The sequence below is a fragment of the Aythya marila genome, assembly GCF_965140915.1.
Source record: "Aythya marila genome assembly, chromosome: 13".
In the NCBI taxonomy this organism is placed as follows: Eukaryota; Metazoa; Chordata; class Aves; order Anseriformes; family Anatidae; genus Aythya; species Aythya marila.
In genome coordinates this window covers 17517019-17542353 of record NC_139054.1, presented here as the reverse complement: position 1 = coordinate 17542353, position 25335 = coordinate 17517019, and the positions used below count along the sequence as shown (strand labels likewise).

Sequence of the window (25335 nt, the reverse complement as noted above, 5' to 3'; positions counted from 1 at the left end):
ATTAACTTGGGATGCCATAAGCCTACATAGGAGCAGTAATAAGAAACCAGAGTTCATAAAACCAAGGCCTTTGCCTAGATCATTAAATCACAACACTCTCAGCTCTGGAAGTTATTCATTGTTTTTCTCTTGCATGAAGTCTGAGTGGTGTATCCTTCTGAGGTAGAAGAAAGTCATTAGCAGCTATTTCATAGATGTGACCCACACAGCTTACGATTATTATAAAGAACGAGCGACCAGGCACACATCAAATTAAGGAACAACGATTCATAAATCCAAAACACAGTCTGACATCTTGCTTTTGCATGGGGTCTGGTAAAATCCCATTTGAAGCAGAACTGGAAATCATGCCTTTCAGTTTTCCTCCTCCATTTGTGCAATACCAGCCCATTTCTGGCACACACTGCCACTTCTCTGACTCAGGCAGAAAAGGTGGATGTTAAAGAAGCCATAAATAGCATTTGATGGTGCTCCCATTTCTATTACAAGTTGACTTTGATTCAGCTCCCTGCGATTAACAGGAACAAGAGAAAGACAAATAAAATTATCCCAGCTGTTTGTGGGCAGCAGACCTGGCCTCCCAGCTGAGAGCTCTTTGTGCTGCTGAGAGCGTCACCAAGCAACCAGCCCTTGCAGCTGCCAGACGACAAAAAAGAAGTGAGAGCATGACTTATGGAAAGGAAGCACATGTGAAGGGGATAAAGGTTGGGACTGAATCAATCTCTGCTTTGTCTCCTGGTCTAAATACAGCACCAGATAAAAAAAGGAGATCACCGTCAATGGGACTCACCCGCTGAGGGGGCAGAACCCGGACGCTTGTTTTGTGTTAGAAGCCAGACCCTTGGAGTACTGAACTCAGGTATCCCATACACGATATCAGGACACAATGAAAAGATGAGAGATCAAGTCTGTTATGATGCTATTGAGACTTAGTATTCTTCATCAGCCTTAGCTGGTGGTCCAAAAACCAGCACAAGGTGGTCCACAGTACCTCTGCCAAGACGGCTCTATTGTCCCAGTTGTAAGTCAAACCTACATATAAGGCAAGTGGAAGTGAAAGAAGATCATCTGATAATTGGAACAATATGGCAAAGAAAGCAAAGCAGACAGGCAAATCCCCATGCACGCCAGCAGGGAATCAATAAAATGGGAGAAAAAATGGGTTGATAAATGAACTTTCAAACTGTCGACAATGCTTTACTGATTGCTGTAGCCATGTTAGCTCTTAGAAAACTGCTAGAAGTAGGTAGTGGCTATTCTTCTTACAGAATCTGGGCAGTCCTTGATTAAAAAAGAAAAAAAAGGAGGTTGAGATACCTGGCCTATATCATCCCCCAAGCAATCTGTAGTATCATTTAAGTCTTACAGCTGAGTCTTTTTTTTTTTTTTTTTTAACCAAAAAAAACAGCTAGGACATGAAAAATTTTTTGAATTTGAACATTAAACACAAATTAACAACCTCATTTCAGTCTCCACATGAGTTTAAATGAGGCAAATCACACCTACCTGAAAATGGCACATTAATTGCCTAAACCTGGGTCACACACTGCAGCTGAAATGGGAGCAATGTGGGAGCGATGCCAGGAGCCCTGAGACCCACTTCTGCTGCTTGAGTATCTGAAGCACACTGCCTCTCTTCCATCATATAAAATATATCCTGTAGCATCGTCTACCTCCTGCTTTTGAAAGTAAGTCTTTGGTGAGTTATGCTTAAAAAAAAACCACACAGGTTGGTTTTCACCCATATTAAATATTAAGAGATCTGTACGTTAGAGCGCAGTTTGGTTTTTTTTATCCACTTTTGGGCTTAACTTTATTTTTCCTTGTTTACTGCCTATTTTACACTAAGCTGAACACTTCACACATGCAGCTGGAAACAACCCAAACAATGAGTATCAGGATCAGATGGGATTGTTTCCAGCATCTGCTTTCTGGAAGAGAAAGCATTTTGAAGAAACACTGTAAAATGGAGCAATGCTGCACTGTTTGGCACTAAATCGCTACCTGCTGCCAACAGCAGTGCAAAAACTTTATGAAGAATCTCACGAGGTGGACAAAAATTCAAGGAAAAGCGGATATTTCAGAAAATGATCCACTTTAAACCTGCAAGAAATGCCAAGGGTGCAAATATCTCTGTTGCTTTAGAGAACTAAAAATAACACTCGCCAACAGCCTCTATCTTACACACAGACTCTTACACAAAATTCAGGCAGCCTTATGGCTTTCATTTGGAGTGTGACACACAAGCGTTTTGCAACCCTCTCACTAGGGTTGTCTAAAGTGAAGGAAAATCCCCCATCCCATTTTCTCTCAGATATTAAAATTCACTGGAAGCAAAAATATGCCTCAATTTTTAGACGGTATTAAGAGATGTAAGTTCTTGTTTCTAATCCATAATGAAGGGCTTTCAAGTAGGCAGGAATAACATTCATAGCTCCTAACGTTGGCTATCTAGCTCAACTCTTTGATACACTTAATTTACATGTAATCCTGCAGTCTGCCAGCAGTTGATAAGGTTCCTGATACGTGCACTTTTGAGGAAGAGAAGTTCAGTCTTCTTACTGCCTTTCTAGGCAGCTGAGCTCCATGATGGAAGGATACTCAGGTTTAAGTTTTCAAACAGATTTTTGCTTCTTAGCCTGATACATACGTCCCCAAATAGCTTTAAAATTATTGAAATGTTGAAATAGCTGCACTGCATTTTTTGGTTCTGCTTCCATTATTAAAATACTTCACAGACTCCTGTAAATACCAGGCAGAATGGAAAGCAGGATGAAGGGCATAATTCCTCTCCACTCCGATGATACTATTTTGGAGACATAAAGACAAAGTGTGAAAATTAGGCATATCAAAGGAGTGGTTGACAGATGCTACAAATCCTGAGATAATGTCTATATGACACACTTGACTGAAGAATGGACAAGCACTCATTAAGAGCAAGATTTTAACAAGCACTCAGTTTCTGTGCCCCAAATGTAAAGAACAGGACGACACAGTTCTGATAAAACCATTTCAAATGTTTCATCACGCAGTGGGGTGAAGTCACCTGTCTATAGTATTATAGTATAGATGGTACTCGCCATCAGTGTAGCTACAGCTTCTCTCAACCTCTTTACATAACTAGACACCCTGGACCCCCAAAGGAAGCTACCTTACTGGGTGCCATGTCATTCTGATACCCCAGGCGCAGGCAGACTCCCAGTTTCATATTCATTGGCATATACCACAACTCAGAAGTCATGAAGAGCCACGTAAGCCCAGGTGATTTAGCACTGAGCACTCCATGGTACACACTGACCACTTCAACTTACTTCATGTTTCACCCATATCCCACTCCTAGCATAATGCATTCACAAAGGAGCTTCCATACACCTTCCTATGCTATCCTACACCTCCTAGTGAAGATTGGAGAGCTGCAAGGCAGAATTTATTTGCTTCCGTCTTCTGAGGGTCTCTTGCAAACATGGAGAAGTAAAGTGGAAGGGCATTTAAAAGAATGTTCCTTTCTAAATTTGGAATGCATGCTGTGTGTTCTAGCATGTTATTTTGTTCTGAATCTCTGCTAAGATAATGGTACTAGCCTGTTTCATCAATGCCAATCCTCTCTTCTGAATAATTATATTTAATTTAAAAGCCAAGTATAAGAGTAATTACTAGAACTGTGCATTATTTTGCACTTAACGATCTTCCATTACACTGCCTGTTCACCTTGGTAAGTCTCCCACTTGTCTCCAAATTTGCTTTATTGCAATAATTCTTTCATCTTCTTCACCAAGAACATCCATATCCAGATCACTCAAGACAAAAAACACTGATATCTTGATACTTAATTTTACCGACAGAAAAAAAAAAGTTGTATTTTTGCCCTAGTTTCTTCTAAACATGTCTCCAATCTGTGATAGTATTTTCCCTTCACTTCACTACTTTATATTCCTTAATAAGTTCTCAACACAGCTTTTCCTCATGAGTTTAAGTCCAGATATCCACTGGCTCTCTCCCCCTCCCCATGCCACTGTTCCATTCCTCTGTGTTAATAGATTAACAAAGTGAAAGCTTTTCTTGCAAATTTCCATTTATTCGTACTGCATTATGCTGCGTATTTCATGATTCATTTTAACTTTCATTCCAGTTGATTTATCTAGTATATCAGGTGTGTTTCCTAGGGAACTTTCAGCACCAGCCCTACAGAGGAGAACGGGTACACCCATCAGTCACCCTTCAGCAACACCATGAGCATGAGGGCCTGGGGAAGGGCCCGAGAGGTTACGTTTGGAGCACGAGGGTAGCGATAGCTCGAAGCAATGCTTCTTTCACAGCAACACGCACATGCCACAAGATGCTTTCCTAAGCCAATTACTCTTTCCTGTTCAGAGAACCCAAGTAAAAGACAGCTGCTCTCCCAGTATCAGTTAGCCTGGCTGGGTGTTTCACGTGGTGGCTCGGACTGATCCCTCCCGACCAGGGAGCAGTGTCCGCAGCGAGGCAGCAGCAGCACCAGCGCTGGGGACCCTGGCAGCCGCAGGGGACAGAGCCCCAGACAGGCAGCACAAAGCAGATGGCGAGGCCAGGGGAGCACAGGGAGGGAGCTCGGAGTCCTGCTCTCCCTGCTGCCCTGCAGGCTCACTGGCTGCATAATTATTCCTGCGGAGCCACTAAAGCTCGCTGTGTTCATTGTCCTTCAGATAACAGCCCAGACCTGGGGACGGGAAGGATTGACCCCTCACACCAATTCTGACTGAAGCAAAATGCCCTGAAAAAAAAAAAAATCCTTCTAATGAATGGTGCACATTATCTCATCCTCCCCACATCTAGTTTTTGTTCATAACTAGGTCCTCCACTGGGGGAAGAAGAGAAAAATGACTGAAAAACAGGTTACATCTTACACTCACTAGTTGAAAAATGTACTGAAAATATGTGTGTGGCATTTTTCAAGATAGAAAGAGATAGAAAAGCATCATGAACCAACACATACATGTTTCCTATTTATTTTAGGATAGCTGGATAAATGTAAAGCTGTTAATTACAAAGATTTGCATTTATCTCAAAGCATAATGTACAAGTAATGAAATATGCTTTCAAAGTGCAGTTAAAAACTCTGTTAAAATGCCTTTTGTTTATTCGAGTAAGAGAAGAAGAAACAATAACTAACATGACTCAAGGTTCTCACCTTCAGAGTACAACAATCCCTGGGTTTCTTTAAGAAGAGAACTTTGATCACTTGGACAGCAAGCTGAGCTGCAGAGTTGTGTCCTGTAACACTAAAATTTATTTACAGGGATAGATACACGTCCATACACTCTTACACACCCTGTTTGCTGTTAACCAGAAAATGAGAAGTACGTCTATTGATTCAGAAAAGGCTGTGTTCACAGGGGAGAGGGTGTGTCTCCTGGCTTGCAGTGCTGAATGCTCTGGTTATTAGCCTTGCTCATTTTTCCCTATTCAGTCTGAATTCAGAGCTAAGCAAATTTCCAGGAGCAGGCCTGCAATTCCAGCTCTGTATGCTAATCAATTCGATGCAGCTTGAGAAGCCCTGAACACAAGCTGGAATAGCCCTTAGCTTTCATGGCTTGTCTTTGCACTTCTCCACATATGCAGGCCTACCTTAGCCAATTCTGAAAATCTGGATGGACTGGATCCAACTTTTTTCCTCCTAAACTCCTTTAGACATGCTTTTATTACATTTCTGTGCCAATATCTTTCGTCACCCCTGGCAGACACAAGGGTGGCTGGAAGCTGTTATCCTCTGCACACGAGCAACGCTATCACTTGCCCCAAACAGAGACCTTTGAACGATGCTTGCAGTATGTACAAACACATGAGGCTCTGGACAAGCTCTCCTGCTCAATCTGTGCCCCTTGTACCATGGATTCATTTCCTAACACCTAGGCTCCATCAAGACACACATACTACATACACAGTAAAAATCACTAGTTTGGTTTTGCGTGTAGTTTCAGAGACAAGGAAGGAACTACTGTTGTGCTGGCTGATAGCACTATCACGCTATTTCTTGCCAGCCCCTGCAGTTTGGCTGCATGCCTTACCCAGAGCTAGTGCAAGCTCTTCCGAAAAGAAGATGAGCTGTCATAGCTTACCCACTATAGAGTGAAAACAGGCTTTTGATCAAAGGCCAAGAAGAGCTGGGAAGGGAACAAATGGATTCAGACGGACATGAAGAGGTGAAACTTGCCACGAGGTGTGGAATGCAGCACCAATCGCAATCATATTCTTGAGGTCTCTCGTGCTGGGTAGGGTCAGGGGAGTGTTTGTTGTTTTGGGGCACTAGAGCAGGTTGGGAGACATGAGCAAACGTACCGTACACGATGCCACTCAGAGCATAAGAACTAAGGACTCAGCCCCATCAGAATGAACAGGGCATTTCCCCAGTACACAGGGGAAAGACTACGTGCATTTGTTTCTACCTTGTGATCAAAATGAGACGTCTACTGGATTCCAAGCATTGAGGTAGATGTTTGCTCAGAATACGTTCAGCATACCTGCTGCCTCTCAGAGGTATCCTATTCACACTGATGGGATTTCTACCTGAGGACCACAAAGCAACCAGAATCTTCTGCTTCACGTAATGATACAAATTACCAATGAAAAAAAATAAATAAATAGAAGTCTTTCTTGGCCTGTCTCAGCTCCTGATATTCAACCTAATTTTCCCTTGCTCATTTTCAGCCCATTTATTCCTAGATAAACCCTCTGGCACTACAGTGAATAATCCTCTTCTCTCCTGGGATTCAGAGTGAAAAGGGAACATGTCACTCTATGACAGAAAGAACTGCCAAAATAAAGATGCTGGTGAGGACTGAATTTTTAACGTACATCTCTTTCGGGGTGTGAATAGCACCAGGATTCAGTAATAGGGGCCATGTACTTCTAGGTCACCAGGTCAGATCTGACTGCATCCTCCAATAATTTTGACAGCCTGCCATCTGTGATGTAAGTAGCAGGTGTTCATGTGTATCTCGGTCAATACATGTCTACTAGCAAGGCTTGCATTTTTAGAAAACCCACAATTTTTAGCAAGCAGCACTGAAGCCTGCTTCTGGACTTGGATTCTCACTGCCTTAAGTGGACGATAGAGTCATCACAGCTTTTGCCAGTGTTTACAGAACAAAAAAACACCAACAAATAGTGCCAGAGGCCTGCTGGATGGCAAGCAGGAGCACGACACCTTCTTCCAAAACAGGAGGCTGAGGGAAAGCAATGGAAAAATATCTGCCAAAGGTTTAAAGATGATGAGCTCCTTCGCTGTCTCCCTGTTTTCTGCACATGGCTTGGGGAGATTTTTTTTGGAGACGACACCAACGGCAATCACATCAGCCCCAATGCCCACATGAGAGGAGACATGATCAAGACTTGAGCTGCTGAGATCAGACTGCTTCTGCTTTAATAAATATGGGAATTAGCACACAGAGGCTGCACACAAGGCAGCCTCTCAAAAAAATAAGTGTCACCTTTTCTGAGAGTGTCACCTTCAAACTGCACACAACAGAGCCAGGTAAAAAAAAAAAAAAAAAAAAAAAAAAAGTAGGGCAGGAAAACTGACTGAAGTCTGTCCATAGACCCCAACACTTCAAACAGCCCGTCCTCAGTGGGGAATAAGAATGAAAGACTTGATTTACTAATTTATCTGTCTGCTCCAGGAACAGCTCCAGCCATGGGCAGCAGGTCTGAGGCAAAGCATTATTTACTCCCAGAGCCACCTCTGGCAAGGATTGATCCAAAGCCATATACACGAGCAGGAATTGGACAAAATGCTTATAACATTGTGATCTGCTAAATCCCTGAAGCAGGACACTCTTTGTTGACTTGTTTTTAAACAGACTACAATGCAAACCAATTGACCAGCTATTTAGTTGTAGCTATTTAATAAACCTGTTTAAAGCAGTAACTCTTCAGATTGACTAGAGGTGGAGGGCACTGTTCTCTCGTTGGCAGCAGTTACCACGGCATCAGTGTGACAGGGTTAGGGCATTTGCCACCTGTCTGTAGTTGGCACCGTACTGAAGGCACCAGCTAGGTAGTTTGGCTAGCAAGGTTTCAGCAATAGTGCCTGATGGGGCCACTCTGGGACAGACATCAGCGTCCCAGCCAGGCCCTTTTAGCCCAGATTCTGTGGCCTACAGACCTATATAAACAAAAATTAAGAAGCATAAGGTTTCTGAATAATATCTCAGAAAATCTTCTGAATATTTTATCTTAAGTACTTAGATACACGTTCATGGAAGCCTGGCTTATTCACTGTAGTGTATAATCAAATCCTGGAGGGATACCTGAGGACTAATTGGTTTTGTCTGTGTTAGTGTCTAGTCATTGCATGTATCAGGCAATGCTGAATTTCGAGCTTAGACTAAGAGCTCCCTAAAGATAGAGAACCAGGCTGCCTTGTCTGGCCGTGTAAGTGGTTTGGGTTCAGAAGTTCTTCAGCCCATGCATTATTACTTACCCTTCTTGCCATGACAGTTGCTAGTGAGGAATCATCTCACACAAACAGCCTGAGTCAGGGCAGTCTGCAAATGCAACGAGGAGGAATGAAGCAGGGACTTAATCTTCATTTGAAATGCTCTGGCGGGGGAGGTGGCTATGGGCAAATCCGCCTGGGCTATTCCTCTGCTAGTGCTGAGCCAGACCTGTCCTGATATCAGGATGGGAGGCCTATGAAAGGCCTGCCAAATCTCAGCAGTTAACAAGAAGCACTTACAAAGGACTAAGAGAACAATGCAAAGCAGATACAGTTTCATTGTTACGGCTTTATGCAGCAGGGAAGGAAGACAGGACTCACCTCTCCCCATTAGCACCAGCTGTTGTAGAGCCTTTTGCAGGAGGCAGAATACAAAATACATGCGCTCCCATCTCCTATTCTTCCCTCCCATTTGTTTTGGGGCTAAATCTTCCCCAGCTTTGCAGCAGTGCATGAAACTGTTCTGGGGTTGCTTCAATGCAGTTTTTCAGTATCCACATGGGCAGTTGTGAAGTCTCAGATGGATGAGGAGTTCCCCATCCTACCGCAGGATGTGTCAAACAAAGCAAACCCATTTGTTTGCTTTAAAGCCCTGAACCTCATGCCTCAGGGCGTAAGTTAACTATCTGCAGGGCTCTCTCTAGAGGGAAGGTTGGTTGTTGTGTGTTTTTTTTTTTAACCTGATCCTTCAGCAATGCAGATGTTACTAGGAGTTATTCACCTTCCTGAGCATCAACTACAAGTCACAGCAGTTGGAAACATTTGTATTTTTGGTACAAATCTCATCCTGCGTCACATTAACAAAAGTTAATATAATCAATAGAGCTACACTAACCTGGCAACAGAGTCCATTGCCAGCACTGACACTTGAGCAGGGAAAATTTTACTGATTTTTTTCCAAATACCAGCTTAAAATCAATGCAGCAACTCCAAAGTTTATCTAGTTTCTCAAGTGCAACTTGCATAGATACATCCAGAGTAGCTTTTTACAAGTAGTGCAGCACCAGAAGCTGCTTTACCAACTACTTCGTTAGCTGTTACCTGGAAGTATCAACCTTTAACTTACTGTGAGCTTGGTAATCCTGCTTCTCCCTCTTTGCTGCTGCTGTCCTTCCTGCAATGCAAGTCATCTAAACTGAAATGGCAACTTCTCCTCTGGACAGGAGAGGTGGGCTGGCCTCCTATGCATTTGCATCTGCTTTGCAAACAGAAAGATGAACTCCACTCATCACCTGCCACATGGAATCCTTATCAAAGCAAAGATTGCTAGAGGGGAGCATTTCATTAAGACTAGAAATTCTTTCGGGAGCACAGTCACAAGTGCCCTGACATATAAAAATGTATATAACTTCATCTAGCGAGACAGCTAACACTCGGATGGAACAGAAGCACTTTGTCTGGGTTAGATAAAAACCAATAAATAGCACATGTCTAACTCCTCCCTGTGCATGAAGATTTTGAAGTCCAGAAGAGGTCATCATATGTTGTTATGACTAAGAAGACATTCAGTTGCCCTGCTTGTTAACCAGAATCTCTGTAACTATAGGGAACTAGAGCCTGCAAGCTCAAACCACCTGAGCAGCACCTTATTCTGCTTATTTGGTGATGGTAATTGATGGAAAGGAGTATTTAGTTAATTAAGACATGGCAATATATCAGCTAGAGTTAAAACTAGAAGGACTTCCATACCACTGAAAGTATCTTAATGTAAGGTAGGACATTAATTTTTGTTGCTACATCTCTTTGTATACTTGCTGAATGTCTCAGACTTTGGAATGCAAGACTGGGCAGGAGAAGAGAAGTTCAGTATGTACAGAAGACATTAACTTTCACAGTTCATTTCTTAAAGCAGGAATGAGTGCTGACAAACACCACCTGCAAAGCAAGACGCAGAAAGAAGATGGGCTGTCAGTCATGAAATAGCCTCCTCTCTTCCTTACAAACACCTATTTATTGTACACCACAGTGAGAAGCTCAAGCACAAACGGGACAGTAAATCTATACAGCATTTGCAAGTTCTAGTTGAGACTACTGTATTCAAAATATTTGAATACAACTTCATCCACAAACTCAAATTCTGTTTTCTAATTCAGTTCAGCTACAAGAGGAAGAAACTGCCATCATGTGTTTACAAAATAGCCGGTGCTCCCAAGAATCCAGACTTATTTGGGACACTGATATAACTAACAGTTTAAAAAAGGGAATCTGCCAATACAACTGTTTTCCAACATGGCCCACAGATCAGACCAAATTCAATCCTGAATACACACAGAAATTATATTATACATATCTCAGCACAACAGAACCTGTAGACATAAAATGAAACACTGAATGTGATCCCCTGTATAAGTTTTTGTTTAAAGCATCAAATTCTTTGCCATACACCATATCCTATACAGCCATATAAAAATAGTTCAAAAGCTGAGTGTCTATTGTGATTCTGTCATGACTCTTCTTTGGCCAACAGTTTGAAGCCCCTTTTGAGTTCTGGGGCTTTTGTCAAGAGCTGGTAATATATTCCGAGAAGAGAAGGAGCTTGAGTACAGACAAGACTGGGCACAAGGCATTAGAGATACACACGAGACCAAGTGAAATAAGCTACTTAAACACAAGATGCGAATTTAGCAATTTCAAAAGGACAACAGTACTCAAAAAGGCAACAATCCAAGATACAAGAAGCACAACTTCCTAAAATGACCTCATCCCACTGCTGTTTTGAGTGCTATATTTATTCAAATGTACCCCATCCGGCTCTCAATTAACTGCTTTCTCATTTCCAAATGCAGGTCTGCAGTGCAGAGAAGTGTAATTATTTACACACCACTCCATCATTGCCACTACTGTCTGTACTTCTAAAGCATCTTGATTACTCTACTGATGAGCACCATGGAAATGCCTATAAATAATCATCTCCCCTCATTAAGTTACAGTTCATGGAGTGGGGAAGGATGATTTTCCTTTGTATGTTCCTTTCGTAAATTTTATCGTTTCACAACAGAGGGAGTAACATGCCTCTGATGACACTCAAAGAGACAGACTGTCAGGATTCTTGTCAGCATTTCAGCTGCGAGCGGCTTGCACTTCTGTATGAATATTTTCTCCTGAAAATAAAGTACCGTTTGTCAGAATTAGGCATTCAAGACTGTTTTTCTAATGTCAGATTCAGACATGCAAAAACCTTTAGTATCACATCAGAAGGTCAGACTTTATGGAGCAGTATGTCATGGAAACCTTAACAGCAAACACTGCGCTCACAGCAGAAGCTTCTGGCTTTAGCTTGCAACCCTGAGAATACACATGGGGGGGAGATTTCAAATGAACTTAGATTAAAATACAAACATTGAAGGAAACCTTCCAATAAGAACAAAGCACTGGTAAATAGATTTGATCCTCAGGGATCTGCAACAATAATTGATGCCACAAATATCAAACATTCCATTGCTGTCAAATCACAAAATCTCATTCCTCTCATTAACCACAATACTAAACGCACATTTGCATGCAGTGAAACTGCTGGTGGTAGCTCTCTAACACAATGAAATATCACGTCATAAAATGGTGAATTTTAAAGCCAGTAAAACAAGCTGAATGGGGTGTCTTCACTCACTGAAATCAGATTCCTGCAACAAGAAGCAATTGTGAAGTTCTCACACCACCCCAGTGAACAAAGTACCAAGGCACGAGTCCCCATATGGGTATCAGAGCTCGCTATGAGGAAAGCAAGGTTGCCTTCTATTTTGGGATTCAAGGAGAATCATATGTCTGTGGCTGCTATGGACAACAGTCTGCAGTAGGAATTGCTAAATTCCCTAGATCTTTGAGCCCCATGCTCAGCCATGTCCCCATGCAAGGCAGCGACTCGAGCACTGGATCACTTTCTGCCCTGCAGCAGCATTTCTCTAGGCAATCTGTAACTGAAGAGCAAGCAGCATTTCCCAAATTTCTGTTTAGGAATTAGCACAATGTCACAGGCTGGTCCAGCCAACAGGCCATAAGTACAGTCCAACTTATCATCTGATTCAGTCTTGCTCACGGAGCTGGAGAGGAAAACTATTCTTACTCCTGCAAATAGCTTAGAGAAGGAGAACAGAATGGTCTGACAAATTCACGAAGCATTCTTATTTCCATGCTCTGTCCAAAGCAGCACCTCACCTCCAACATGTTGGCTATTTCAAACAACTGAAACCATTTAGTGCTTCAGATTAAGATCTTGATCCACAACTGTCAGTGCAACAGCACTCTGTCAGCAGGAGGAGGCAACTGCTTTCAGGTCAGATCCATCCATCAAGCACTTTTTAAAGCTGCCGTGATTCAAGATGCATGGTCTTGTGCCCACATACCATTTTCCTCAAAGAGGAAGGATCACTTGTCCCGCCCCTCCCTCTTCCCCCAGCCACTTTCAGGGTTCCCAGTACATCGCTCCCTGTGTCCCTGCTTACTTACAACACACTGCCATACTTCTAGTCAGCTTAGCTGGGAAGTCACCCACCCCTGTATAAGCTATGCAACTTATGAAGAAAAAGTGCTGAATATCCAACAGGCTAGAGTGACATGCTCCATTCAAGCTCCCAAATACTGCACCTGGACTGGAACACCTCATGAACAAACGTTTGGTGCTGGAAGGACGAACATTTTCATTTGTAAATGCTACATGTTGTTTGCACACACTGCCTAGTGTTGGCAAGGTATTTGAATAATTTTCTCCAAAGATAGGAGCGAGAGTTAATTTAAAGCAATAGTAGTAAACCTTAGAATGGCCAGTGTCCTACCCCAGCACAAGAGGTGGAGCAGGAAAAACAGATGCAAAAATAAGATTATCCCTCAGTTCCAGAAGACACAGAACTATTAAATTAAGCTCAGAATTTTCCTTGAAGAAGAACCTAGCTCTTCCCAGTCCTCTGAGTTATCCTCCACATTCCTTTAAGTGTTTTCATAGATGCAGTAATATGAAATGTCTTATTGCTGTATAGCTGCTAATAGGAGACAGATGTGTCATTCAGTTCCAGGAAAATGTAGACATGAAGCACATTATGACAACCCACTAAATACTTTTGACCCAAATCCCTTTCTGCATGTTATCTCTTTATGCATTTAGTCAAGAAAATGCAACATAGTTCCATATTTTTCCTGCTAATTACTGAGCTAGCCAAAAGAGAATGTGTGTATCAACTGCTTTATCTTAGCAAGGCCAAAGCAAGTCAAACAACACATTCACTTAGTGAATCCAGAGCTTGAGAGCTCCTGCAATTACTTCAGAGCTAAATCAACTGGTGGCTGCGAGCCGAACTCCCCATGTTATTTATTTAGCTAGTCCGGAAGACACGCACTGCACACTGGCGTGCAGGACGAAGCATCTGTTTCACTCAGACGGTTGGCTGCATTCTTTACTTGATATTAATATCAGTGAAAATTTAGCAACTTAACCACTGGCATGGGAAGTCTGAATTTTAAGAGAACAGATGGCAGTGATCATCTCAGGTTAATTTTAGGCTTCAAAAATTGCTCTTAGTCAGCAAAGTGTCAAGATAAGAGGAAAATAAAAGGCAACATCTGTAAAATCTCCTACCTGTTTCCCGTCCAGAGTATACAGCTTTTTGACCACTCCTGTCTCCAGCTTGATAGCTTCAGTGATATCAGTGAGAACTTGCTCAAACGAATGGGCAGTCTTCTTGTTCAAGAGCACACGGACTGCTTTCCGGGGCTTCACCCCGCTACGGATGATGGTTACCAGCTTGGGCCGCACAAAATCTTTGTTCTCCTTCGCCTGGGCGCTGTTGCTGCTGGCCAGAGACTGAGGTGCTTTCTGGTTGGCAGACGTCTTCACGTTGACAGACCAGTTCGGATTGACATTCTTGGTGTATTCCACCTTCTTGAAGAAGTTGTCAGATGAGCAGACATAACTTTCACCTTTTGAAAGAAATAAACACACAGTTCTTTCCATTAGACTCCCGAGAAACAGAAACTACACATCTTTCTCCCATTAACTATGCAAAACATTACTCATTGTTTTCATTAGAACTTCCATGTCAGCTTGTTATTAAAAGTCAATTTTATAATGTATATGCTTATTTGAAATATAATCTAGCATTTCCTGAAAGTAAGCAAGTCACACAACTTGCATCAGCAAATACACACCATCACTCAGTCACATGAACCAGGGGTTAAACAAGATTGAGAATCGTAAAGATATTAGGTACCTGAAGATGCAACTAAGCTGTCTAAAAGCTCCTAACCACCTAATTCATTTAATCACCTAAATTATTTTGTAAATCTGCCAGCTCCCTCTCCATCTTTACAGACCTAGCTACGACTACAGTCTGTCACCCCTTACTAAGAGGGTATCAACATCCGTCCACAAGGTACCTCTTTTGTCAAGGCTGAAGAATGATGAAAATCCAGTACTGAGTAATCTCTACCAAAAGCAGCTTTGATAAAGCTAGCAGGCAGAGCAAATATGCTTCGCTGTAATGTCAGTGGTCTATTAGAAGTCAGACCTACTGGCAGCTGAGATAGAATACTACACCAAATACCACTGCTTGCTTTAAAATGGCTGGTACCAACCAAAAATACACTCAATCCAAAATTAGACATAGTAGAGAAGGGTTAAATGTTGCACAGTCTTATTAGTAATTCACTATATATATATATACATATATATAGATATCTCCCATCCAAAATTAGTTTCAAGCTTTGTCTGTAATTTATAGGATCCTATCTACCTAAGGTTTTATGATCACCTTAAAGAAGGATTTGTAGGATCTTCTTTGGGGCCTGCAAATCTGATGGATCCTAGAGGACTTATTACTAGAATGAGACTGTAAAAACAGTCTCCCTAAGGGAATGTAGCTGTCTAGTCTGAAATGACTCAGGCTGCTGAGCATTTGAGAATGCACTAAAAAAAAATAAAAAAATAAAAACAGCAGTCATTGCTAGAGGAAGAAGCTTTTGTCCTTTGTGTCACCATTAGATAAAATTTTAATAGGAACTGAAGGCATAACATGGGTACCTGTAGGGTCTTAGGGAGTTTCTTTTGGTGCTTTATTGGATTGATCTTACAGAATGAAGTTCTTTAAACAATGTGATAGCTTTTAAATCAAAATATAGATTTAACTATTTTGAATAAGAAAAAAATCCTTCTTCAAATGCAGACTAGCTGCATTTCCTTATCGGTTACCTACTGCAAACTCTGTGGCCTGAATAACTTTGAAAAGTCTGCCCAGCACCTGAACCTTGCCTTCTACCAGGGGATCTTATAGGACAGGATCTGATGTCTAATCAGCTGGGGTATAAATATGGATTTCCAAAGAGCCCACCAATTTCCATGAAGAAGTTATGGTCCAGGCATGTAACGCATACCTGGTACACAGTGTTCATGTAGTTATTCTCCAGCTGACTAAATCGCATTTTTGATGGACATACTCCTACGATCCGTTCAAAGACTACATGGGAAGACAACTAACAGATATAATGCCATAGAAGCCTTTTAATAGGCTTAAAACAAAGGGATACATAGTACTTATGTCCTTCCTACTGCGCTGTTTGATGTCACTAGCAGCCATGGAAACAATGCAGAATGGTTGTTAGTTCTTCTTTGTTTGTTTGTTTGTTTGTTTGTTTGTTTTTCCCTGATTTCGTATCCTGTTTGCCAGAAAGTGGTGAGTGGTGAGTGATTACACCACCAGCAGCCGTGTAGTGACCGAGATCATCTATCACCAAGAAGGAGGTATTGTTTTCCCTTTTGAAGGAAGAACAGAAATACAGAATGCAGGAAGCTGCCAGGCTTCATGATGAACGCTACTAGTTGGGCATTTTTTCAGCTCATGTACCCCACACTAACGTAACCCCATCAGGAGGCTCTGGTGGCCTGACCAAAGAATACCAATCTATATTTGGGGCATGCATGCTGTCAGAAAAAAAAAAAAAAACTCAGACTATGAAGTTCCCATAGCTGAAGCTCCTTAGTGTCTCACATTGCTCAAATTGGATGCAATAGAAGCACAGATACCCCAAAGTGTTCCATACACTGTAAGGAATTCCCACTGGAAATAGATTGTTTTTCAAAAGCATTCAATTCGATGAATCTTTCTCATTAATAAGTGATAAGCTGTGGTTTATCTACCTGCTTCAGCCAAGCGACATCTGGTGTGGAGGGTGCCTGTGCTTCTCTCAAGTTTCATAACCAAGCATGAAGCACAGCAGAGTTTGGGATGGTCAAATTGGGGAATTAACTCCAAGAACCTGAGCCTCCCTGAGCCAATAACTCCCAGGCAGAGGCACTTTTGGAAGCACGCTCCATGGAACAGTAACATGATGCTCTGAGAAAAGGGATTCCTGTGTTTAAATGCAATACTAGGAATAAGTGACTTGAGTACTACTCTTACCTCTGCCCTAGGCGTCCCTGTGGAAGCTCCTGACCTGTGCCTCTGCTTCCCTACCTGAAAAGTAGAAGTAGCAATACCTGCTGCTGAAGGGCTGCCAGGCTTGACTACAAGCTGTTTACATAATACTTTGGGATGCAACAATGAAAAATGTATGTATTTGTGCTGTGTCCTATCAAACCATGAGGTCTTACAGTATATTTTCTATTAATAAAGTTCCATATTTTATATTAAGCAAAAGAGATTATTGGTCTGTTTAGTAGAGCTAGCTGTCCAGTGTATTTAGAACAGCATACGCTGAAGGCAGTAATGGCATAAGGCAATACTCCTCTGCTAGGCTTTGTTTCCACAAATGCAGTATTAGGTCACTGTATACACACTTCGAGATTACATCACAGTCACAAGTGGAAAATCTAATCAGCTTTTTCACTTTGTTTCATGTAACCAACCCCTAGTGGATATTTTACTGAATTCTAAAACTGGCCCAAAATTTGCTTGGAGTGACATGGCTCTGCCCTTCAGCATAGCAGCTCTTCTCAGCATCATTTCCAGTTAGAGCAGGATAGCTCCAGGGAAGAGGCATTTCCTTCTTCCCCTGACCTACAGATGTAACCTGAAGTGTTAATTTCATTTAAAGATAACAATTTATGTCTTTCCAAATCCAGTTTATGGCTCTCAAATAATAACCACATAACTGAAGTTCCTCAGTAAGACGTATCTCTTTTACCAATTGCCAGCCTGGAACATTTGCTATTTTACTTCCTACAGCTGAGCTTCACACAAATTTTACCAGAAGGTAGTAGCAGGACCAAGAAAAATGGTCTGAAGTCACAAGAACTTTCCAGCTTTGAACACGTGTTGTGCCCAGAGGATCTCTAAGGAGAGACATCTCATGGAGGATATTTCGATCAGAGAGGAGCATTTTCTTTGCTACATCCATCTGTACTAAGCCTATGGTGAGAACTGAAGGTGTACAGCTCCATCAGAAATGTACCTGATCAGCACAGCATGGCTGTAGAAGTGCACAGCGTAACAAAGGAAGGGGAAGAAGCAGATATGAGATCCACACAAGAGCAAAAGAAACGGCTCCAAGAAGTACATTGCTTGCCAGCCCTGAATATAAAAATCTGTGCACAAATATTTTCAGGAGCACGTCGTTAGACAGCAAGCAGCTGTGTGCACGTGCAGAAGCACAGCCAGAAGCCCTGAGGAGGTATGATGAACGGCCATGTCACTGCTTCCAACAGAGCCCTGAGCAGCAGCCCCAAAGAGATCCTTGCATGAGAGTTAGGAGGCTTCAGTAAAAGCTAGGAGCATCCCTGACAACACCCAAACTGCTGCTGAATACTGCACTGCAGGCGTGACACCAGTGGTGAGAAGGACAGCAGCTTTCTCATGCAGTGCTGGGTCAGTGCAAGATGCCCTTTCTGCATCGCGAAGCCAAAGCCCTGCAGGACGACGTGCACTTGGCATCCCGGCAGCGTGCTCCGGAGGTGTCTCTGTGTTGTGCCACCAAAGCAGCCAAGGCATTTATTTGTGCCTTCTGTCCTGCCCTAAGCAATAGAGGGACTGCAAGCGGAGCTTTGCCCTTAGGTCATCAGCAGCACATTTGCCATGTGAAGCCATGGCTCGTATCACACAACTGTTCTGGCTCCAAGTGCGTTACCCGGTACTGTGCTGCCAATTTGATAGAAGCACAAGGCGATTATTCAGCTCCTACAGAAGGGATGATCTCAGCAAAGATAAGGTTTGCCTTAGAGAAGGTTTCTTAGCGAGACTCTAAGCTCAAGATGAGTGCTAAGCCTTCAACCCTCTTACAGCAGCTCTTTTTGACAATACTAAATACGACAGGCTGCGCTTTCAAAAAAGTTATCCTCTCTCAGCATGCACCAGCAAGTTTTGCATGCACCAGCAAGTTTTCAAGTGTAGTGAACTACGTGCAGTACTGGAGAAAAAATGGAAAAGCTGGACTGAGGCCATTTTGAAAGTGTTACTGCTAACAGGTATTCCAAAAATTGTCTCTGTGGGCTGCAGTCAATTATTCTGGTCGTTAGCTCGACTGTCTCAAAGTTGAGGCTTTGCTACTGTGCCCAGCTTTCGTGTTTTGTGGGATTTACCATTACTCCAGTAGGAATTTAATGGACTGCATGCCTTGCAGAGTTCACTATATATTGTGTTAAAGCAGGCCTTTAAAATCAAATGCATGAACTTCTTGCTACTTTATGCATTACAAATGATCTTCCTCTGCTTCAAGACCTTCTCCACCATAGCAAAATGAACCGTGGAAGAGCTTCCTTCCCCCCTGGCTGTTCCATGGGGAGCTTTCCCATGAGAGAAGCTCCTCTTGTTCTCTTGAAAAAAATAGAAATAAAGAAATGTGTGATTACCAAATTGCCGTCACAGCCATGTGATGCCCATAAAGAATTTGTCGTGCCAGAATACCTGCAGGGACCATACCAGTTCTGGCGTGGTGGCCAGGATGAGCAAGGAAATAGAACCACAAGAAGGTGTTTTGTTATATGGGATGTAATTAGCCAAGCTCTTAGGAAAACAGCCATAGAAAACAATCCCACAAGTTACCAAGGCTTCAATATTGGATTACACGAGCTTCAGCTTTCCACGCAAACTGCAGCACACATACATTGGGTGGGGACTTCATCATGCTTCCTACAAACCCCGCACTCCCAGCGCACACCAGGCTCTGTACAGCTCCAGGGTGGAGCCTCTCCTGTGATTACTTTAAACGCTCCTGGAGAAGATTTTGGAAAAGACTCCCCAGGGCACGACAGGATACAAAAGCTTGGAAACACTTCCTGGAATATCTCACACAACCCAAGAACGTTTGCAATTAAACCCTACTGAGCAAAACAAAAAATCCATTCAGCTTTTTGTAACGTTTAAACTGAGGCAAAAACTCATTTCAGACTAGAGCAGCCCAGCACAGGACAAGGGCATGAATCCACTCTATGGGCACTCCAACCACAACGCAAGGGGGGCTCTGCCCTGCCTAATGGCCTGGGCACACCAGGAGCTCAGATGGGAAAATCTCTACAGCTTCAACTGCTTGCTGTCTCTCAAGTATTAATTTTCATCTACAGTCTGCATTTTTGCCTTTACTCACCATGCCTACATGATATTTGGATTCAGTAAATGCGTACTTCACACTTATTTCTGACCCTGCTCACATGCAGCAAAGGACCTTTTCTTCACATGAAATCACCCTCTGGAAATAGGTCCAAAGTCCACTTTTAATAGAATATCTGAACTATGCAAGTACCTCCAGACCTCTCACCAGACCCTGAAAGACTCAGGAAACAAATGAAAGCACTTGAACAAGAAAGCTCAGAGCTCTGACTTCCATCTTACAGAACTGGGACAAACAAGTCAGGCTGCCCTTCTGCATCTCAGTTCCTCAGCAGTGATAACAACTTCTTCCACCTTGACATGTTCAGACTGTAACTTCCCTGGGCTGGAAGCTCTCTTCATACACATTTGTATGGTGCCTTGCACAGTAGGCTGCCCGGTTTGGTCAGTGCCTCTAAGCAATGATAAAGATCTAACCTGGGCAAGGTGGGGAATCCAGCTTCTGGGGGAAGCATCAGTTCCCCGCTTCACTGACGTATCACGGCCTCCACCAGGGGTGAAGTTAACTCAGGGCTGTGCTGCCTTCAACAGCAAAGTGTCTGCCCTGGGCTTGGGCTTTGTCTCGAGTCACAGCTCACTGTCCTTTGCGTTATGTCAAGGAAAAGCTAGTGGGGCCACATGAGAAAGCAGCAGAATTATGGAGTGGGCTAAAAATAATCTTTCATCCCATAGAGAGACCATCTGTGGGACAACAGAGACAAGAAGTTGTAACCCGAGTTCGGAACACATGGCCAAGCATGGAGTTTCTGAAGACATCTTGCTGCTGAAGTCACTGTGTAGCATCTGTGTCCTCCTTTACCCAGCCCTCCTTTCAAAGAAAAAGAGCAGCTGGAGCTGAGGCAGGGAGGATTTGCCATCTCATTGCAATGGGTCTATAAGCACGTGGGTGCTCAAAATGAACCAAGGAACAAGTCACCCTGTCGAAGGCACGAGGATTTTCGTAGAAACTTGAGTGACAATGTAAGCTGCCCTAATATCAATGTGAACAAGGCTGGAAAAGGTGGCTGCTTTCCTTTTTAGCATCTTTTCTATTCAAGTTCTCACAGCGCCAGGTGCAGAATTAACTGTTACAATGGTGGCTCAGCAGTAATCTATAAAGGCAACTTCATGTTTTTCCTAAAGCCTCAGTCACTAGAACCCCTTATAATATGAAGTTCACCTGGTGCTCTTTTCCAAGATTCACTCATTGACCAGAACGACCATGCTAGACAGCAGCACTTGGGCCCAGCACTCACTCCTGACTTAGCAAAGAGAGCATGCAAGGAGAGGGTGCTGTCAGCAACTGACCGACAAGTCAGGATCAGCTGTAAGAGGGAAGTAAGAGGATGCTGTATTGCATTAAAGCAACATGTAGATTAAGGAGGAATGCAGTCCTGGAAACTGGCAGCACGTACTTGGGCACTACTTACAGATACGTTAAAACTGATGACGAAAACTGGGGGGTCAAGATTAAGGTAATGACTGCAGTGATGGGGGGCTGCCATTATAAGTGAAAGGGAGAGAAAAAACAATGGTGGATTTTGAGAGAAGGTCACTGCGAGACATGGACATAGACAACTCTGGCACAGGAGGCAGCATGGAACAAGCAGCAGTGACAGGTGAGAGCTCAGCAGGCAGCAGAAAGCACTCCGTAGTTGGCAGAGTCCTGGTGGGCCTCCAAAATGTGAAAGGCTTTAGGGGTCAGTACTGGAAAGGAGCAGGAGGCACATCCCAACTGATGGGCAGGAGAGATGTGATCAGAAGAACAGAAGAGACTTCACTCGTTCCATTTCGGACGGATTAGGAAGCAAAACATTTATCCAGAACTTCAGGAGAAAGGCCCCTAAGGCCAGGTGAGGAAAGCCTACAAAGCCTGGCTCTGGAGACCAGAAGGGTTACTTCCAAGGACCATTTAATTAGCAGCACACCGAGTGTTTTCACTCACCTGAAATAGATGCTGCCTCAAGGTTACTGACACTATGCAACATCACCCCTCTGCCCTACAGAAAGAAGTGCACTCAGGCTACACCAAACAAACATTTTTAATCATGCTGAAGTAATCAAGTACGAAGTGTGATGTGAAAGAATATCAGTCATTTACCAGCGAGTGCAGATCAAACGGAGATTAACCCCTCTTTCATGACTTTTTTCCTAGGTTCTACTTGTTCATAGGAAATTACAAGAGTAGTCACATTACAACAACTTAAACTGCTTTAGACGCTCTCAGTCCCCAACCAGAAAGCTAATTTATATGGGAAACGTACTGTTAGTACCCACCCTGTGCTTGCAGTGTAAATGCTCTGAAGTTCTGTTCCCATGTGCACCTAGCACGCAGCTATGTGAACACCCAAGCTAACAGCATAGCTCACCACAAGGCTGGCTGCAACCACAGTATTAATAATCAAAAGCAACGTCTCTTCAAGATTGCTTTTCTACAATAGACACATGGGGCATTCCAGCAGGACGGAAATGTTATCATTAAACAGTCAGTAACAGCATACAGGTCTGCCGTTGCATTTTGAGACACTGGATCCTTTTGTTTTCATGCTGCTCATTGTATGTTCCTTGCTGACGCTCTGCTGGGGATACCGCAACACAATCCCATCCTGGTTGCAGTGACACGTCTTCAGTGCTGCTTCCAGCTACTGTTTTGGCAGAACAAAGCCAGAACCCAGATGTCAGCACATCCTGCCTGTACCCCAACCAGGAAATTTATTTATTTATGTATTTATTTATTTATTTCAGGAATTAAGTACTTATCTGCAGAAAGAAAAAAAGTGAAAACCAGGCATAATAATGAAAGGCCTGTTAACTTCTGACAAAAAGCAGGAAGAGTGTAAGAGAACTGCATTTTCCCCTATAGAGTTACTCCTGAAGACATACACAAAAGCTAGGACAAGCAGGACTGAGAGCTGTCGTTAGAGAAAGGCTGTAGCCATATTACAGAGAGCACAGAAACAAAGAGCAGAATCTCTAGAATTAAGGGAGGCCACTCCTCCGTTTGACAGCTGTATGGTAACTCAGCTGAGAATAACTCCACTAGGACTGCGTCATCTCTCTGAAAGGCACCAACTTGTTCCCAGTAAAAATCTTCTATGCAGACCGGTATCACTCCATGGTGTGCTTTTCCCCACCAAGTATCTTAGGGAAACGAGTATCCCACTTGCAGATAGAGACTGCTAGGGAAAGAGGCTCAACTCAAGGTCGCACAATGACTCGCTGTGAGGCTGCCCCTGCAGCTCGGTGGCTCACACAGGCTCACAGCCATTGTCTTACTGACAGCAAAAGCCCTGTGCTTTTTCTGAGATAGCCGAATCAGCCGGTGATCTGCTTGGGAGGAAACAGAACAGGGAAAGGCACCTCTTGTCTTGCAACAGGGTACATCCAGACAAAGGATGGAGTATTTGAACCGTTCCAGGCAGAGAAAAGCAGTCGCTGTGGGTGTCCTCCATGCACCCCGCTCAGGCTGTGCCGCCGGCAGGGCACGGCCACGCAGCAATTTCATCCTGGGCATCCTCCTGGCAGCACCCACCCGCTGCAGAGGGAGCTCCCCACACACGGGCACAGCTGGCACTGAGCTCCGTGGGAGCAAACCCATCCCAGACAGGACGGATTTTTGGCTCATCCTTCATCCCACAGCCTAAGCGATGCCCAGAGGAACAGGCAACACTGCCAGCCCCTCTAGAAGCAGGGAACACTCAAACCTGCCCCGAGCATCCCCCGCACGCTCACACCTTCCACCATTAGATGCCTTTCCACACTTCCCCACAAACCTACCACAGCAGCCCACCCCACAGCAGCCCCTGCAGGAGCACTCCCCAGATCCCCCCGCCTACACCCCCCCACCCGACCTCCCCCCGTGCACAGCCCCACGCGGGAGCCCCCGGCTCTCTCCCCTTCACACACGGCCACTGCGGCGCACCCCGAGCATGACCCCCCCCAAGGAATCCCTGCGCCTCCTCTGCAGTTAACCATCCTTGCACATTCTTCCACACAAATCTATAAATCCCCAAATTTTGCCGAGTGCCACCCCCTAAAATCCCTCCCCGTGCGCGCGCTTTGTTCATTAACCCCAACGCACTGCGCGAGCGCCCGACACACCCCTCCACGCTCCCAAATGCGGCGTGAACCGCTCGCACACCCCTTCCACGCCCCCACCACGGGCACCCTGCAGGAACCCCACCACCCGACTCCACTCCCAACACCCCTGCACAGCCCAGCCCACGTCCGTCCCCCCCCCACCTTGTGCGCAAACCACCCGCTGCACCCCTTGACTGCATAAATCCCTGCCACCCCCATCACACACACTGCACGAGCCCACCCAGCGTTACACACACGCTGCGTGACACCCCCAGGACCTCCCCTTTCTCCATTCACACCTACCCACCCCAGTGGGACCCCCCCCCAGCAGCCTGGACAGACACAGGGACACCCTCAGACAGCCCCCTGAGCACTGGATACCGCCACGTCTCGCCAAGAGGCAGACACACCCCTCCAGCTCCACATCTGCACCAGAGCCAGCGTGCCGGGTGCTCCCCGGGGGCTGCCACCTCTCCAGGGGTAAAAGGAGCTTGGGCAGGTTCAGCCCAGAGGGGCAGAAGCATCCCCGAGCCCCTGGGAAACGTGACCTTCGCAGCAGACCGAGTGGTGCAGCCCCCTCCTCACCCCGCCTCCTCACTGCACCAGGCGGCGATGCTAATTACCTTCCTCCAGCTCATCCATGCTCCCGATCTTCCGCGCCCCATCGATGGTGTAAATGTAGCGGACTCCCTGGGGCAGGTTGATGTTGTCGGACAGGGAGCGGGTCAGGTCAGCCAGGAGAGCATCAAAACTTCGGAAGCGGTCGGAGGACACGGCGTATACAATCCCCTTGAAGTAGCGGTCCCCGTTGCGATAGAAACGCACCTTCTTGGCTTTCTTCTCGTTGCTCAGCGCCTGTAAGGTCCTGGTTCTGTAGAAGCTACAGTGAGCGCTGTGAGTGGGGCTGGGCAACCCATTCATCCGTGAGCCTCGCATGTTTCTGGACGCCTTGTCTCTTTCGTCAAAGTGTCCAAAATCAAGTTCCATAGTTTGGTGAACCCTAAAGATCTGAGGCTGAGCGGGAAGATGGGGAGAGAAGGAGTGTGAAGGGGACAGGTTAGAGCCAAGCAGAGCCACGAGCCAGAGAAAAATGACACTAATGCAAGCGCTGTGCCTGGAGCAGGACAGATGTATTTGGGAAGCGTCCCCTCCCCTGACCCAGATTTGTATCGATTCTGGGGGCTGAGGGTAGGAGTGGTCCTCGCCTTTTGAAAGGGATCCAACTACTGGGGGCAGGGAACACATTTCTAGAGAGCAGTCTGCTCCTGCACCTGGGAGTTT

At 44.4% G+C, this 25335-nt stretch overlaps 1 protein-coding gene across 2 annotated transcripts in view; it reads right to left on the bottom strand.

Annotated features, from left to right (window-relative positions):
* The window catches only part of DCX (doublecortin), a 70458-nt gene extending 45402 nt beyond the window's left edge, over window positions 1-25056 (bottom strand). Inside the window, exons 1-2 of one of the 2 annotated variants that reach the window (XM_082771150.1) lie at window positions 24678-25056; window positions 14040-14380 (exon numbers count right to left, since the gene is read on the bottom strand). In XM_082771150.1, the coding sequence (XP_082627276.1) occupies window positions 14040-14380; window positions 24678-25041 (705 nt within the window). In that variant the 5' untranslated portion in view covers window positions 25042-25056. The remainder of the gene's footprint in view (window positions 1-14039; window positions 14381-24677) is intronic. The other variant, XM_082771151.1, reaches the window with a different exon arrangement.
* Window positions 25057-25335: the final 279 nt, after the last annotated feature.